Raw genomic sequence first — 18,837 nt, forward strand, 5'->3', positions numbered from 1 at the left:
CACTGCTCTTCATGTTAGCGCTGACAACCAGGGACTCCCACTGTTCCATCAAGAGTGCCGCCTTTCTTTCAGCTATTTTTTGTTTATAAAATTTCCTAGCTGATTGTACCTCCACTATATTCCTTGGCTTAATGGTTAATACCCTGCGTAGTTCCCTATTTGCCATAGAACAGGCGGAGTCGAACCATCTTGGGTCTTTCGCCTTTGTAGGTAATGGGACTAACAAATAATTTTTAATTGCCACGCATAGTTTACCAAAATCGGTGACTATTCTGTGGCAGTCCCCGTCGGGTGATGAGCAAGAGTTTATTAATACGAGGTGATAATTTTTTACACGATCCAGTAGGGCTTCACAGTCAATTCCCCCCCATTTTAGACGGAGACCATCACCTGATGGCGTAATGTCTCTCGCGCCATTAAATTTAGCATATACTGGGCTAGGTCCCAAGTACAAGGTGACTATAAGGGGGTTATGGTCTCCATATAATGTCTCAACCACATTTGAGTCAGTGACACGATCTATTAGGTAGGGGGATGTGAAAATAAAATCAATCGTCTAGTGTGAATCTCTCCCTCTATGCGTTGGGGCACAAATCATCCTTGGAGATTGGCTTGCTTCCATTACATTACTAAGGATGTGTTCATTTAATATCTTAACAAGCTCAATACCTCTACAGTCTGCTGAATCTGGGCAGCTTTTATCCTCTAATCGATGCTTTTCTGGAATCTTCGTATTAAAATCACCCCCAATGAGAATCCCTGACTTCTCGTCTGTGCCTATATTCATGTTTGTTTCAAGGTGTACCAATAAATTAGAAAGTGCTATATAGTTCCTATTTGGTATTGAATTAAAATCATTATTGTAAAAATTAATTAAATAAATCTTGGTCTTTCGCTTGTATTCGAGAACCTGAATATTTGGGTTCCCGAATGATAAATCCTTAAAAGTACCACCCGCCAATATCCTGATCCCAATAAAAAGTCCTCCCATTGCACGACCAAAGGCAGGCTTAGAGGCAAACACACTAAAACAATGATAACCCTCAATGTGCACGTTCCCTACGGCCCAGGTCTCTTGGAACATGATGATATCTTTGCCATCCAATAGCTGGACCCACTGAGGGTCGGACAATCTAGATTCTATGCCTGCAACGTTCCAGCTAAGGATTGACAAATCACAGCCACTTGGGCTGCTTAAATGCTTGTCCCTAGTAATCTGCCTGGGGTTAATTTGGGGGATTGTTATAACGTCCTCACATGCGACTGGGAATTCAACCAAAGCAGGCTGTACGGCCATGGCTTGAGGTATAACAGTTTTTGTAGGATCTAAAAGTTCCTCAATTGCATCGGCTGCCTCTACACGTTCACTGTTCCTATCACTATCCCCCAGTCAGTCCAGTTCCTCTAAGTTTGAAAAGGCATGTTCAAATCGATTATATGTTGGGACGTTATACAGGTACCTCCTCTCATGCTCATCCGGGTAAATATTTTGATTGGTCACTGCATAAGGCCTCACCCTGGAAATGTGCTGGGGTACGACTAAGAAAGGGGGATATGACATTTGGTGTGCAGGTGGTACAATCACGTTATCCAATGGAAGGCCATTACTAGTATCAGGATGTTGGCCCTGGTGGTAACGTCGATTGTTAATTCTAAAATCAGTATTAATGTCCTGGCGGTGTCCCAAGAAATGAGTCCCAAGACTAGGATTAGGATCTATTAGGTGCCTATAAAAGTACCCAAGGGGGAGAAGTGTAGTGTTATATTCCCAATGGGAGGGCTGTGGGGCTTTTGCTAGCGTGCATTGGGCCCATAGAGGGGACTTAAAGTTTATAATTATACAGTCCCCTTCAAACTTTTTCCTTAAGGGGCCCACCCACCCCACTCTTTGGGTATGAATAATCTCTCCAGCGCCATCCATCGGAAATTGACAATGTCTAGATAGCCAATGGAGAGTTCTGTTTTTTAGGCTGACAAAATTTTCCTCTTGATCTTTCCTTAGCTTAGGGACATTGGCTAAGACCAGGACGTAAGGTCCACACTCTGGGGGTAAACTGATACGGGCCGGAATTTGCTTAGCAGTTGTTAAGATAGATTGGTCCGGCTTAGGTGAGGGGGGGGATGAATCAGGTAGGACATCAGTATTGGTTTGACCCAAATGTGCCATATTCCTTTTAGAGACAGTTTGAGCCATCGCTATGGGGGTGGCAACCTTGGGGGATGTTAGTTTGGGTACCCGTTTAGCACGATGCTCCACAGATGGTAGGCTTTTACTTGTGCCTGGTATTGGGGGCAGCAAGGGGACCCTGTTATTAGTTTTATTAGACATTTTGGGCTGATTTGTTTGGACATCAGTGGTGGTAGTTGCCCCTAAAGAGGGCAAAATTTCTTGATGGCGCCCTGAACTTAGTTTAGAAACATGATCAGTCAGCACTCTCATCCTTTTTTCTATATTTGAAACATGTAAATTCAGAGGACCCAAGAGAGTAGATATCAGTGTCTCCAGTCTCCCCCAGAATCCCTGAGCCCCTGACACTGTGTTGATTTCTATAATGGACGAATCCATCCTGCTAGATAGGCCAGCCTCTTTAGCCTTATCTAGTACTACGGGGGCAACAGATCTCCGTGGTTGGCTGTTCCCACCCTTCTGTTTATTTTGAACAGGCTCAATGTTTTTCCGTTTATTCTTAGCTTTTTGCCTCTTTGCTTTCTGGCCCCTTGTTTGCATTAGTCCGCTAGTGCTTTTATCCCCACCTGAGTCCAAAGCATCAAAGTCATGGCATAAGTCAATCCCTTCAGTGTGAATCGAATTGTCAACTGGAGATGGCAGAAGATCCAGGTCCCTATTTGGGCTTGGCTCTAACATAGTCGGAGTTGACGATAGCCTAGTATCCGTGGGCAGGTGGTCGTGAGATACTATATTTCCATTAGTGTGGTTCTCTTTGGTGGCTGTGCCCGGAAGCCCCGCATAAGATGTAGCAAGTAGAGAATCAAGGGATTTTTCAAAGGAGTTATCATGGTGCATAAACAAGGGCAGGCTAGGTGGGAGCGAGAGGCGTCTTTCAGTATTCTGAATAGCCGTGGCAACGACCCCTATTGTTTTTTTGCAACATTTTATCTATGGCCGTTAGGCTTGGCAATGGGGTAGTAGGTGCTGCATGTTGTTTGGCCTTACCCGGTCTTCTGGATGCTGCTGACGTCTTTTTCCCCATAACGGATGTCGATGCGGGTAGCCAGAAGTTATTTCTCAGCCGGATGCCCCCGGGTCAGCGAAGTTAAGGGGGGTGGCCCAGCCCTGCCTCTAACAGCCACAGACGGCCCGCCCTCTGCCCGGGCTCAGCCCGGCGCCGCCCACGCGCGTCCCGCGAAGCGGGCCTCCGCGGTGTTTGTAGGCGCCACCTGGCGCGTTTACGGCGTCACCTCGACGCGCCGCTGCTGGGGCTGCTGGGAGTTAGAGTCCCGATGCGGCGACGCGGAGGATTGCACCCGCTGCTGCTTCCGATGGCTGTTGGCTCCCCCTGTGACTCCTGGCGGTGGCGGCAGTGTAGGGAACGATGAGGTAGGTTTCTGCTGCTTTCCCGCAGCTCCGCCCGCCTCCGCGGTGTTTGTAGGCGCCACCTGGCGCGTTTACGGCGTCACCTCGACACGCCGCCGCTGGGGCTGCTGGGAGTTAGAGTCCCGATGCGGCGACGTGGAGGATTGCACCCGCTGCTGCTTCCGATGGCTGTTGGCTCCCCCTGTGACTCCTGGCAGTGGCGGCAGTGTAGGGAACGATGAGGTAGGTTTCTGCTGCTTTATCACGTAGGGTGTAACGTCCGCCAATTATGTATAACCTTCTTTGCTGACTGCAAGCTCATGTTTTCTTTTCAGGTTTGATATGGGGCGGAAGGGACGACAGGAACTCTGCATGTTTGTATGGTGGGAGGTCTGGTACCCACCTCGCAGGGCGGCAGGGGGGGGGGGGGGGGGAGTTCTTGTTTCAGGGTTAAGTTTTGCTTGAGATCATCACAGTTCTTTTGCATGCCGAAATTGCTCGGTCGGGGCACAGTGGGACATTTGTGATCAGATAAGTGCGAGACCAGATGTTGATGATGGGTGATCAGACACGTATTAAAGTTTGGACGTGGAACGTTAATGCATTGGGCAACAAAATCAAGCGGACGCTAGTGCTCCAATACCTGAAAAGGCAATCACCAGATGTGGTCCTGCTTCAGGAGATGCACCTGCGAGGCCCTCGACAGGTTTGGGTATATAAAATGGTGGCCCACTCGGGGTTCACGTCGGGGTCCAGAGGAGTGGGCATTCTAATCCGCAACACCCTGCCAATAATAATATCAGGCACCTGGACAGACGACTCGGGATGTTTGGTCGCAGTGGCTGGCAGGTGGGAGTGCCGAACCATAGTCCTGGGATCCTGCTACGTCCCGCCTGGACTTCACTCCTCAACATACACACGACTGGGGTCTTTACTGACTGGCCTCCCATGGGGTACCCTCCTGTTAGGTAGGGACACCAACGCCGTAATGGACGCTCATCTGGACCGTTCGAGCGAGGGGCGGGAGTCCGGGGGCGGGTAAGAGGGGTAGAGTATGGGCTGCGGGACTTCATTTCCGCCCTGGGGCTTCAAGACATATGGCGTACGCATCACCCCACACAACGACAATATACATTTTTCTCGGCTAGACATGGTCCCTTTCCCGGTTAGACCACTTCTTTACGAGTGCCGACCAGTTGGGCAACTTTGCGGCGCCTCACATCCTAGCCCAGGGAATCTCTGAGAGAGAGAGAGAGAGAGAGAGAGAGAGAGAGAGAGAGAGAGAGAGAAGAGAGAGAGAAAGAAAGAGAGAGAAAGAAAGAGAGAGAAAGAAAGAGAGAGAAAGAAAGAGAGAGAAAGAAAGAGAGAGAAAGAAAGAGAGAGAAAGAGAGAAAGAGAGAAAGAGAGAAAGAGAGAAAGGGAAGAAAGAGAGAGAAAGAGAGAGAAAGAGAGAGAAAGAGAGAGAAAGAGAGAGAAAGAGAGAGAAAGAGAGAGAAAGAGAGAGAAAGAGAGAGAAAGAGAGAGAAAAAGAGAGAAAAAGAGAGAGAAAGAGAGAGAAAGAGAGAGAAAGAGAGAGAAAGAGAGAGAAAGAGAGAGAAAGAGAGAGAAAGAGAGAGAAAGAGAGAGAAAAAGAGAGAAAAAGAGAGAGAAAGAGAGAGAGAAAGAGAGAGAAAGAGAGAGAAAGAGAGAGAAAAAGAGAGAGAAAAAGAGAGAGAGAGATAGATATATATATATATATATATATATATATTCACTGAAAAAACCATAGGTTTCAGACATGTTATAGTTAGCGGAAATTTTACTGATAAAAAACCAATGAAATTCCCCCGTTATAGTTAGTGCAGGCAACTATAACTCACGCGACCGCAATCCTCTGCTGATGCTAATACTGTATTTAGACACTTATTTGCCCATGTCTTCTTCCATAAATTTTTAGCTATACATATATTAGAAATATTTTTTTTTCATAAAGACACATATGTCATCAGCAGAAGATTGCGGTCGCGTGAGTTATAGTTGCCTGCACTAACTATAACGGGGGAATTTCATTGGTTTTTTATCAGTAAAATTTCCGCTAACTATAACGTGTGTGAAACCTATGGTTTTTTCAGTGAATTTGTACGGTTTTTTAAATGCTAAGTTACTTTACGCCATTCGTGGCGTGCACGCCCACTTAACGCAGTTCGTTCCGTGCGCGCACGGTGCGCTTCGCGCACCGTGCGCGCACGGTGCGCTTCGCGCACCGTGCGCGCACGGTGCGCTTCGCGCACCGTGCGCGCACGGTGAGCACGCGGTGCGCTTCGCGCACCGCGCGCCCACTTTACGCAGTTAGTGCCGTACACGCAAGGTGGGCACGCAGTGCGCTACGCGCACCGCGTGCCCACGTTACGCACCGTGCGCACATGGAGGACATATTATGCGCTTCCTTGTGATAGGTAATCTGTTAAATTTAATTTGTAAGTGATGACAATAATATGCCATGCACAGAGAGTGTTTTTTTTTTTTATTAAAATTTTTAGCGTAAGCGCACCGTACGCGTACGGTAAGCGTAATCGGCGAAATTTTCAAAAAATAAAAATTTACCGTTTTTGGCCTTTGAGGACTCAACTAACATGGCTATGTGCATGGGCTCTGTCTAAACAGCCCCTTTATATGTTTTTTGCCTTTATTTACAGCCCCCCCTCAGAGTGCGAGAGAGAAAATGGCGGCCGCCGCTTCCTGGTTTCGACCGATTCGAATGTTTACTTAGATGTAACAGCCAATCAGAATCGCGCTCGCGCACGCCACCGTACGCGTACGGTAAGCGTACCGTAAGCTGGCTCAGATATATATATTGATTTAAAGGCTATTTTCTCAGAATCTACTGAACAGATTTACACCAAACCTACAAAAGGCACTTCCTTGACCTGAGGACTACCTCTCTGCCAAATTTCTAGTAATTCTGTTCAGCCGTTCGGGCTGTAGCCCTGTCTAAAGGTCCTATGGAAAAATGCATGGGTAAAACGCGTTTTGGGACCCCCCTTTTATCTCAGCCCCCGCTTGACGAATCCCCCCCGAGACTTTCAGGGTAGGAGCGGAGCGTAGCGCCCCACCTATTTTGAGAAATTCGCGAGGATTCGTCGACCGGCGCCAAAGTTATTCAAAATAGAATGTTGCGGATTTCCTATGGAAAAGGGGTCCTAACTATAACTACCTACTGGCGACCGCCAGTAGGTAATATATATATATATATATATATATATATATATATATATTTAGGGGCGTGTTGGTGTAGCTGTTTAAAGAGATGTACGAGTGTTAAAGAATGACCTAGGATAGAAGTTAAGAGGGGCGCCAGATGGAAGGGGTGTGTTTGTGAGAAAGAGAGAGGAAAGTGGCCAGAAGAGGGAGTTGTGAAGAATAATAGAAGTGGGGCACATGAATTAAGACGGAAAGGAAGAGGAACAGAAATAGAGAGACGATAGAGTAAAGGGTAAATGTGGGGAAGAAATCAGTAAAAGGAGAAAGAACGGATGATAAAGACACGAAGAAAACTAGAGAGTAAATCAAGCGTGTGTGTTCTTGCGAGTGGACGGGAGAAAAAAGGGATGGGGCAGAGAGATGGATTGGGACACAGAACGAGGGAAGGAGTTTAGACAATGATATGGAGAAAGAGAGGAAGAAGGAGTAGCGGAAGACGATGGAGTAGAATAGTGGGCAAGAGAAGGCACGTAAGAAAGAGTGAACAAAGTGAGCAGGAGGAACAAAGAAGGAAGGCGGGACAAGAAAAGAAGGACTAATCGGAAAACAAAGAAAGCACGAGACAAAGAATGTAGGAGGGGGGTTGAAATCAGGAAAGAGAAAGGGAAACGAAGAGGGATAATGTAAGGAAGAATAAGACGGATGGATACGCAAACAAAGAAAAAGGAGGAGAAAGAAAAGGAAGAGGCTAGGCGAGAGGTACGGAGAATGAGGCACGGAAATGATTAGGATAAAGAGGGCGGGGATGAGAGAAGTGGGGTGAAAGAGGGGAATGGTGAAGAGGAGGGAAATCGAGGTGGAGGAAGCAAAGGCTGAAAAATCAAACAAGAGGAATTAAAGGAAAGGAAAGCGGGAGAGTGGACAAAAAGAAAAAAAGAGCTGAAATGGAAAACGAGAGGGAGCAGTGGAAGAGAGACGGGAGGTGCGATAACGAGAGCATTAACCCAGACCTCATTCATCACAGACAAGCACTTCATTCAGCACAGCGCTCAGACCACTGCGGTCAAGGATTGCACTCAAGAACCTGCAAAGAAGAGGGGGGAGGGGCTCCTGAATAATGAAAACGGAGCATATCACAGACACAAATCACACACCCATCGACGCGCGGTGTGAGTTATCTGCAGAGCGGCACCCCAGAACCGGAGACACAGACACACAAGTAGGCACATGCAGACATGCGTCACACAGACAGGCACGCACAAATGCGCAACACACACTCAGATGAACAAACACGCACAAGCACACGTGTCCGCACACATACATATGCACACACGTACAGACATGGACACACATCCAGGCACAGGTGCACACACACACATATGTGCACATACACATGAGCGCACATACGCACAGGCTTATATTCACACACAGACAAGCAGTAGAAAGTTAAGCTTACCTCACGCAGCATCTGAGAGGCAGCCCCTGTTTTTAAGATGAACACGCATCAAGGGGCTCGTTCCAGCACAGCCCACTCTTGCAAGCCTCAGCTGCTCTGCATAACAAGCGCGGTCCCGAAAGTGAAAAAGGACCGCGCTGCAGCCAATCTCTTGTTTTTATGGGGCTATGTGTTTAAACACATGGCCCCATAAAGATAAGAAATCGCTTATGACAGAACGAAAGCAGGCGAGCGAGTCCAAGTGGGCCGGCACAAAAAGCCAAAGGGAGGCAACATAGGTAGCTCATTTCCAATGGCTGGCCAACGTTTAGCATAAACGGTGACGTCAGCCAATGGAGATGAGAGGTGGGGCTTAAAGCCCTCTTCCGAAAATCCTCTCCTACAAAATCTCTCCTGGAGGCGGAGCAGAGCTCTGCCCTGCAACGCACGCAAGACCTATAAACCACAAGGCTTACCTTGTAACACCATGCGATTATAAAGCGCGTGCCCATAGCTTACTTAAACCATAGTCTTAAGTACACATATTCCTAAATCATTAAAACTTCAACCCTGCTTTAGCTCTTATAAAACTCACATTAAATAAGTATCTGCTGACACTAAAAACAATTTTTTTAGATGTATCTGTTCAATATTCTTTCCGCGTCCAGGCAAGACCTAGTACTCATTTTAAAAAATGGGCTTAATCCATTTCTTCCTGGGTTTATCATATGCGCAACAAAAGAATAATACATGTACGTCTTTTTCCTTAGTCTTAGTTTGACATAATACACAGCACTCATTGTTATTTTCCTCCTGGTTGCTAGCCCAGCTCAATGTGTTCACATTAAATTGCAACACACCATATCTGAATTTCACATAATGATTTTACTAACTGTTGGCGCACTTCGTCCAGAAAAGGCTCAAAACTTGCTATTTGTTTGATAAGAAGGAACTTAGTTGTCAACATGCCAGTGGCCGAATTGTGTAACACACTATTTTGAAGGTAAGCCCAAAAAATAGATTTTAACATTTTCCTGGAGAATAATGTCAACTGAGATGGTTTTTCCCAAAAATGTATGAGTCCTAATTTTCCAAACCAGGAAGAAACATGCTTAAGCCATGGGATGCTCCTACTTTGGTAAATTCTTAAGATCTCCTCTAGGCCCTCTTTGTAGTGGGCAAGTTTTATTGTAGACCATAGTCGCACCCAGAATAATAAATGTCTTAATATACATGGTGGTCTAAACGTTTGACCTTTAGGTCCATAACAATAGGGATTAAAGGTGTTCGTATTGGTAGGCATTATCATTTTCTAAAAAATGTGTTTTCTCCTAACTCAAAAGTTTTTTTTTACAAAAAGGCCCCCATATTTCGGCCCCATAAAGGGAGGCAGATTGCGCTCTATGCTTAAATACCTCCAAGGCGGGGAACACTGCCTTGGAGATACTACTCCCATGTATCTTGATTATCGGTAAGGAATTTTGGAGCAAGATAATCTTACTTTTCTCCAATTGTGGTTTCCAAGACAATTTTGTATCCAGGGTTATACCTAGGTATTTAAAATTGTGCACGTACTCTAACTTTTATTTTTTATCATTAAATTCTTTTTAAAAGATCTATGTGGATTAATTGCCATGTATTTAGTTTTGCTGGAATTTATTTCAAGGCCCTTCCTAATATAATATGTACAAAAAGGAGTCCATTAAGCATTGTAGTCCTTTGGGGGTTTGGGGCATTAATATGGCGTCATCGGCAATTAGAAGAGCTGATACCGGACCCCCCTCTCCCACCCGAGCTTAAGCTTATCATGTACACACCCAAGCAAGTACTCTGGGATATCACTGACATACAATGAGAATAGGGTGGGCGCCAGTACACATCCCTGTCGTACACCTCTTTTTACCGGAATTGCCTTGGTGAGTTCACCCCTCGGACCCCATCTTACTTTTTGCATAATTATCCTCGTGTAATATTTGCACGAGTAGTTCATCTGGCACCCCTAGAGATTTCGGCGATTTCCAGAGTAAATTTCGAGCTATAAGGTCAAATGCGGCCTTTAGCTCTACAAAAGCAATGTACAAATGGCCCTTTTTGAAAGATATATATCCAGCACAAGCATATGAATCTAAAAACCTGATCGATTGAGCTGGTTTTAGCTCTAAATCCCGCCTGAAATTGAGAGCACGCTGTTCTCGTCAAGCCAATCATTCAGTTTAATTAAAATGTGCCTAGCAAAAGTTTTTTTATAAAACATCAATTAAACTAATTGGTCGGTAATTTTAGGAGTCATAACGATTACCTTTCTTGAAAATCGTAGTGATTTCAGCCCCTTTCGAAGATTCAGGAATTGGTGCACCAGAGGCTATTGCATTACATAAACAATTTATATATGGGCCCAAAACACTGCTATCATGCCTCAGCAAATCTCCCGCTATCTTATCAGGGCCGGGAGCTTTCCCAGGCTTTACTGCATCGATTGCCGCCAACGTTTCTTCCAGACTAAAATATAGATTTGTATTAGGATTAATTAAAAAATCTTTAATGGTAGGTGTTATTTCAGTTGTGACTACCGCATAAAAGGCAGGAAAATGGTTGACCCAGGTGTTAACATCAAGAAAAGGGTCCTTACAGTCTCTTCCTGCCTTATTACCTTTTGTTATTAATCGCCAAAAGACTGCTGGGTCTTTGGATTTAGCTGCGCTAATGAAATCCGTCCAAATATAGGTAGGTAGTAAAGCTTTATTTCGATATAGAAACATATCATAAAAGCAAAACATGACAGCATAAAAACAATGGTCGAAACAAAGCAATTTACAATTCATATTACCATTAAAAACATTTCATATTTACACGGGATAATCTTAAAATTTATGAAAAATGAAAAAGGGACACTTTACTGTATCGTCAGTTGTTTAGCAGATCTTATGCGCCAAGCCCAGCCTAGGAATTTAGCCAAACAAATGGCAAAAAAGGGTCTTGTATCTGAGAGCAGTATTCTTATAGCTTCCAGATGTGAGCGAGTTCCCAGGCTCCTACAAAGAGGCTTCAACCACCTCCGTCTAGGGGCCATATAGACTCGACACTCAAATAGAAAGTGTGCGACAGATTCGATTTTTAGCTCGCAGAATGGGCAATAGGGTACAGTTTGCAGTGGTGGTTTCCAGGTAGAGGTAAACTGACATAAAAGTAAGACCCCAACCCTGAATTTGAAATATAATGCCCTATCATGTGAACTGTGAATCAAGTCCAAATATGGTTCTCTGGAGGGGATATCTTTAACCATCAAGAAGTTGGCAACAGATCTTGGGTGATTTGATTTACCAAGTCTCTCGTTATCCACCCAAGACCAGTAAGCCTTCTTCAGTTCTTGTTTAGGAGGTGCTGTTTTATTCTCCCACGCAGCTCCCAGACCGAGCTTGTATAATGCCCTCTTGACCTCTCTGAGCCAGGTGATCTTATGCCAGCCAGGTAAGGACAGTACATCTTTTAGGGCGTCTGCATAGCTGTGGAGTTCGGGGACGTTCCAAATTCTAGACCATAGTAGTAAGGGGCGTAATTTAGCTTGCTCGCAGATTGGACGGGTACCTGCGTCCAGCAAGAGGGGGATTGTGGGGGTGCTCTGGGGTAGCCTCATCAGATCTTTGTGAAATTTATTTTCTAGGTGGGCCAAAGTATCCACTCTCTGGGTACCCCAAAGTTCTGCGCCATACAGTGCTGCACTCACAACCCTACCCCTATAAATATCAAGAAGTGCCCCAATAGGTTTTATGGAGGAAGCACGCTGCTCTTTAAGTAAAGCACCAACAACCCTCTTATGGGTTAGAAACACTTTTTGGTGATGGGCCTTCCAGCTCATACTATCACAAAGACGTATGCCTAGATAGTCAAATTCTTTGACCCGTTCTAATGTGACAGAGTCTAGAGTGGGGGGTTTAACAGATTTCTTAGGGGGGTTGAGGACAAGAAATTTGGTCTTGCCAATATTTATGGCCAGTCCCTTGGTGTCACAGAAGGCCTTGAAGCTGGAAAGTAGTGACTGTATGCCTGCAGGTGATTTCGAAATCAGGAGGGTGTCGTCCGCAAACAGGAGCGTCGGGATTTTCCTTCCAGCCAGGGATGGTGCATCTGCAGGATGTTGAAGAAGGTGCCCCACCACTCCATTGACGTAAAGCGAAAACAGAGTGGGGGCAAGCACACACCCCTGGCGGACGCCCCTGTCTACTGGAATACACGGGGTTTTTTCTCCCTGGGCACCCCATCTGATTTGGGCAAAGTTGTTTTCATGGAATTTTATCAGCAAGGCCAACAAATAGGGAGGTAGACCTAACTCGTCAAAGACCTTCCACAATAATGCTCTTGGAACCAGGTCGAAGGCTGTTTTTAAGTCTATGAAGACTAAGTATAAGCTGCCCCCTCCTAGCACCACTACCTTCCAATAGAGCATTAAAAGGCGGAATGTCTGCTCGACGGTGCCTGTCCCTGATCTAAAACCCGCTTGGAAATCAGACAATATCTGATTTTCATCCACCCACTCCAGAATCCTGCCCAATACCACTTTCCCCGCTACCTTTTGCGTCGAATCCAGCAAACTGATGGGGCGGTAATTGGCTGGGTCTTCCCTGCTACCCTTCTTGAAAATGGGGACTACTTCAGCGCCCCTCCAAGAGTCAGGGAAAGACCCCCCCAACATAACCTCATTAAGAAGAGCAGCAATTAATCTGCTCCAAAATGGGGGATTATTTTTTATCAAGTCGCCCGGGATCCCATCAGGTCCTGCCGCTTTGTTAGAAACAATACACCTGATTGCCTTCTCTACTTCCAAGGTGGTAAATAGGACTTCATTTGGTGGGAGATCTGTGGAACTGAGCCTTGGGAGCGGGTCTGGTTGCGGAGGCCCTATCTGAGCCGAATACAATTTCGAAAAGTGGGCAAACCAGGCAACACCAGGGATATTACAAGTCAGTTGTTGATCAATGGGCTTGTCTCTTGATCTTAGCAAGTCCCAGAACCCCTTAGCATCTTTCCTTGTGCTCGCCTCCGTTAGGTCACGCCAAAAGTTGAAATCATATGTCCGCTTGGCCTCAGTCACAGTTTTCCTATAAAGTTTCCTTGCAGACCTGATGGTAGCTTGGTCTTTTCCTTTTACTGCAGCAACAAGATCACCCTTAGCAAGTCGACATATATTGTCATCCCAGGTTCTCTTTGCGCGGGCAAGAAAGCTCTTATATTGAACTCTTTTCTCCCTTATAACTGTTACATTGTTATTTTTTATTGCCAGTATGAGCTCAGTTTTTGCCTCACGGCACTCCTTATTGTACCAGGGATTAGCTCCAACACTGGTGTCATTTCTTCTCCACTACACTCTTTAGGGATTCTGCTCACAGTAGGTGCTAGTGCATCTACCAGAGCGTAATGTACGACCAATATTGGGAACTCAGCTGCTGGTAAGTCTATATATGTGGAAATGACATCTGCAAATGTATTATAAATATGCGTCAGACTGGTAATTTCCTACTATGTGTGGCCATTTTTGAGCTTGACGATTGTTACTCACAAGTGTTTCATCCGAGGTGGTATTATTTTCACCACTGCTCAAGCAAGTTGGTGAAAAAGAGTGGGCGGTGATCACTGTCAGTTCTGGCATCTACTATAAGGTTGGGACTTTATGCTAGAACTCGATAGATACCAATATATAATCTATACTGCTCTGACAATTACCCCTGCAAAATGTGGAAGCATTTGGGCTATCTGAGGGTAGGCAGCCATTACAGGCTCTAAGTCCATGCCCTGATGTAAGTTTCATAATTTGGGCAACTGCAACAGTGCAGGGCACTATCGGAGTGCTTTCTAAAGCGGGAATATTATTTGCTATACATTCTTCTTCAAAGAGCTTTTCGAAGCCCACTACTGGCTCAAATTTGTAATTTAAATCACCTCCCACAATTACCATTGCCCTCGGCTCAATTGAGTTTAAAAAAAGGTCAAGCTGCTCTATTGCCAAAGATTCCTTCATAGTTGGGTTTGGTCTATTGAAAATGTTGATTAAATATATTTCCTTTTGGTCCCGTGTACTATTTTTCACACCAACCATGTCCTGAGACGGAATGTGCAACTGAGTTATATTAACGTTGAGTGTAATTTTTATCCATATAACAAGGCCTCCCGAGGGCCTGCCTCTTACCGATGGTATGGCTTTAACATTAAATGTCTTAAACCCAACCCTGTGAGGGGTTTCTAGTGCCCAGGTCTCCTGCAGGAGGCATATATCACTTTGTTCTATGTACTCCAACCATTCTACATCCCTAAGGTTCCTGTTGAGCCCCGCAATATTACACAAAGTAAGTCGTATTTCCGACTGCTCCTTTTCCCCTGTGCCCGGGTTTAAACAGTTGTCCCTTTTAGGCTGGGTTGCTTGTAACATATGGGGGTTCAATCATCAAGTCAGTAGAGAGCTCTACAAAATTATGTGGGAAAGCGTTTGGCCCAACTACCTCCATTTGTTCATTGGGCTCGAATATCGCTTGGGCGTTTAAAACGTCCTGAAATTTAACTAGACCCTGTATGTTTAAGGAACGTGCCTGGTCCATACTGCAATTAGCCTGAGTGGTAGCAAAAGGGTGTATTCTGTGTTCTACAGGGAGTGGTTGTCAATCCAAAGTGTCTAAATCAGATAATGCCTGGAACCTATTTGATGGAGTAATCAAGGCACCATCATAGGCAAAGTTACTTGGCGGTGGTTTGTAAAAATAGCCTAAAGGGAGAGCGCAGATACAAGTGATTTGGGAAGATATCTGCTCTTGCATACTTAATAGGCTTCGAACCATCTGAGGCAGAAGAAAATTAATCACTACACAATCACCATCTATATTCTTAGGGGATTGTCCAACCCACCCTACTCTACGAACCATGAGGATATCTTTCATGTCCAATGGGTGGAATTTTTAGAGCTTGGTCAACCAATTAACCGTCTTATTTCGGAAGTTGGACCAAGATTCATTTTGCTCGCCTTTAAGGGCAGGGACCCCAGCTAAAATGAATACATAGGGACATGAAGCAGGTGGCAGGCCCAAAACATCAGTATTAGGTTTTGGATCGTTGACCTGTGGTCCATTTTTTGCAACCAAACCCATATTGTTTACCGTTGAATTCAAAAGTGACTGTTTAGAACAAATATCGTACACATCCCCTTTCATGTATATTTCTCTCCCTGTTGCTTGGTTTTATTGAAGATTGTGTCACAGGAATGTCTTGCTCTCTATTGCTCATTCTTACTGGATTAGCAATTGATAGCCCCTCTACTAGGGTTGGTTGGCTCACCCCTTCTACACAGTCAAAGTGTATAGATCCGTTCCTACCCCTCAAATTCTTCATAGGAATGTGCAACTGTTCTATCTTTTCATTAAACAAACAACATTTTGTGTCCATTAGTTCGGACTGACATAGATCCCAAGGCAGATTCTAGCGCTGAGGTAAAAACACAATCCAAATCCCTAATACTCTCTTTCACTGTTAAAAGGGAAGATAAAAGATCTACAATTGTCTGTGTACTAACAGATTTTTGCAACAATACAACTTGATCATCTTGTTTGTGGCGAGTCCCCTTAATAGAATTGAAAATTCATTGCCGCGATAGCTAGAAAGTGTATACTCGTGCGATAGGGAGCAGGAGAGCATCGCCGGAAAGTCTCACCCACGTTGTGCCTTAAACTACAACTATACAGTACAGTTCCAATGTCTCCAAGGCCATCCTGTGCCACTTTATCGATAACACGTAAGAAGCCTCCGATAACCCCGACAAAGCCGTTGCTGGTCCTCTAACGTGAACATGCCTTCCCGACAGCCCTCTGTAGCCTCACCTGCTGTCAAACTGGTTCCCTCACTTTCCTCGTTACATCACTTTTACCCTCCTTTTGTTATTCCTACTCGCATCACTTACCCCTGCTTGGCCACCGCTTCCAGGCTAACGGCCACCTCGGGGACACAATTCAAATCTCTACCACTGGATACGCGACTCCCGCCGGTACCGGGTAACCCACCCGATGCTGTCACCGCCGCCATTTTCCCGCTTCAGACACCCCACACGTGCTGCTGTAAGGCCATAGGCTAGAAACCAACCACAACGAAGCCCCATGAGATCGTCCACCAATCAGGACCAGTCTCTTCGTTTACCATACCCGTATGGAATGAATGATTCACTCAATCAGAGTGCACTTCTCTATCACTCGCACCATTCTCTACCCAGTAATCTCACTGGAAGCAAAAGACAGCACACCCGCCCACACAACTCTAGCCAATGGTAGAGTTGGATTTTTCCACCGTCCTCTCTTTTCTCTTCGCCAATCGGAGAGCGCGAGGTCCCATCTATCCTCCAATCATCGAGTGTAATTGAAAATAGACCCACAGGATCGGCTTCCGTGTTGTATTTGGCCAATAAAAAAGGAGTAATGGGGTGGGGCTAACACGACTTCACCATCTTGTTTCTGTTTTCGGAAAGGAAAGCGTAAGAAGAGGTATTTCAGAGCAGAGAGACATTTTTCGTGTTACAAAATAATAGGACAGTAGTAAGAAAAGCGAATGATGGTGGGGAGTACTGATGGCGTTATGCCAAGGTTGGAAAGAAGACGTTAGAGGGAAAGGGGTCATGGGTGGGGTGATGCTCTTCTTGGGAAGGCGAGGTGCAGGCGTAAGATTCCAGGTCAACTGTTAGAAACCTGAAAACAAGGCGTTCCTTGCAGGTTAACTGGAAAGGCGAAAGAAGCACTCGAGTTATTCGCTTGTTCCGTGACATCTCTGTCCTCCTACCTTCTAAAGATGACGGTGTAACACTTCGCATTAGAACGTTCGCGTCACTGCCCTTTAAAACACAGGAACCGTCGACAGCGATACGTTCATAGTAAATCGGGCGTAAAAGCGGTTAGTTACGCCTCGGTTCAGTTACGTTGTCGGCGCAGAGATTGCTGGGATGTTAGTATTGTTTGTCTGCTCGGTGCGGCCGCTGTCGAGCCGCGTTCGGCTGTTTGGGAGCCGCGTCCGGCTGCCATAGGCTTCGACGGAAGCTCTCCTGCAGCGTTTGGGGTCTGGCCCTCGTCTGGTTCCCTGTTTCTTCCTCCCATATCTGCCAGACTCCGAGCTGGGTTTCCACGGGACCGCAGAAGTCCAGCATGCCTCATGAACCCGAATCTCCTGAAAATCACAGCCCCTGTCGCCGCTGACCCGGACACTGTTACACTGACAGGAAGAGAGGAGGGCGAGGCTGGGACCGGTGCCGTCTCTGCCGCCTCTGCCAGGGCCACCGGAGCCGTGGAATAGCCTTTCCTTGCCCCTTTCTGCCTCCGAGCCGGTGCAGGAGCGCCGACACTGCTTTCCGTGTGTACACGCATAGGGCCGTGTCTTTACACACGCCTGCAACCCTCTGCTTGAGGCAATTTCTGAGGTCACAGAGGGAACGCACACTGGTCCGCAGTGTCTTTACTCTGCTTTCTGTTCCTAAACCCTACTCGGTGAGCTCAGGAGCGTGTCACCATTTAATCCTTGGGCGCTTGTGATTCTACCTTACGGCCCGCAACTGTCTGAACGCACTTTGGGCATTGCTTTCAATCCAACAGCAAAGCGCTGGAGCACGTTGCCATCGAGTGCAATTCGGCACTTCCAAGCCTACACCACGGTGAGCACAGGAACGCGTCACCTTCTCTTACTCGGGGGCACTTGCATCTCCTCAACAAACGGTAAGGGCCGGAGCGCGTTACCATTCAAATACATTTTGGGCATTGCAACATTTCTAGAAACCAACCAGAAGTTCAGGCGCGACCAAGCGCTGTGATGATCAGATATACATGTGGCTTCTTTCATCAGGGGGTGCCTACTGCGCTATATATCAACCAAAACCCCATCTGAAATTATAGCCCTCAGGGAAGCGCTGGCAGCCGGGTGTAGGGAACGGGCCGCACCCCTCCTGTCCATCTCATCATCTAGGATCGCATTAAAATCCCCTCCCCACAATATTGTACTGCAACCAGTCATTCGGACTCTGGTCCATATATCCTGGAAAAACTCAGGGGAGTCTACATTCGGACCATAGACTGTTACAACGACCAGGGAAATACCTCCTAGCACTCCATGTATAAAGACAAACCTACCCTCGGGATCTCTATTTACCTCTTGCTCACGCCAGTCCACCCCCTGTTTGACCAGCACAGCCACCCTTTGGGCATAGTTGGAATAAATAGCTGAGTACACGTTCTCCCACCTGTTATGCCTCAGCCTCTGTGATTGTGTAACATTTAAATGTGTCTCTTGCAATAAACATACATTTTTATTGTGTCTGGATAAATAAGCATGCACAAGTCTAGGTTTTCTACCATCATTTAGCCCTCTAATATTCCACGTAAGGAAATTTAGTGTTGCAGCGTGTTCATGTTCACAGTGCACCAATTAAAGTGAGCAGGCATTGGAGGTACGTTAACTCCCAATCACAGGCTGTATACACTGACCAACATCGCGCAATCATACTGGCCATGAATAAAGAAACTATCCCTACCCACCTCCCACTCAACCCCCCCCAATCAGGTTGCAGAATACCCCCCCCCCCGAACAAACTGAAACACAAAAATCCACTTGATGGTAGAGGGAAACTTCCCATGGGGGCGTAGTGACACCAGCAATCTCCCCTGTTCGCACAGGGTGGCTG

General features: G+C 46.1%; 1 protein-coding gene across 2 annotated transcripts in view; it reads right to left on the bottom strand.

The window, feature by feature from the left end:
- LOC146839017 (protein arginine N-methyltransferase 5-like) overlaps positions 1–16,381 on the bottom strand; it is a 162,385-nt gene extending 146,004 nt beyond the window's left edge. The window contains exon 1 of one of the 2 annotated variants that reach the window (XM_085603051.1): positions 16,087–16,381. In XM_085603051.1, coding sequence (XP_085459177.1) covers positions 16,087–16,208 — 122 coding nt within the window. In that variant the 5' untranslated portion in view covers positions 16,209–16,381. The remainder of the gene's footprint in view (positions 1–16,086) is intronic. The other variant, XM_085603052.1, reaches the window with a different exon arrangement.
- Positions 16,382–18,837: the final 2,456 nt, after the last annotated feature.

This window comes from Triturus cristatus, chromosome 4_2 (assembly GCF_964204655.1).
Source record: "Triturus cristatus chromosome 4_2, aTriCri1.1, whole genome shotgun sequence".
NCBI lineage: Eukaryota > Metazoa > Chordata > Amphibia > Caudata > Salamandridae > Triturus > Triturus cristatus.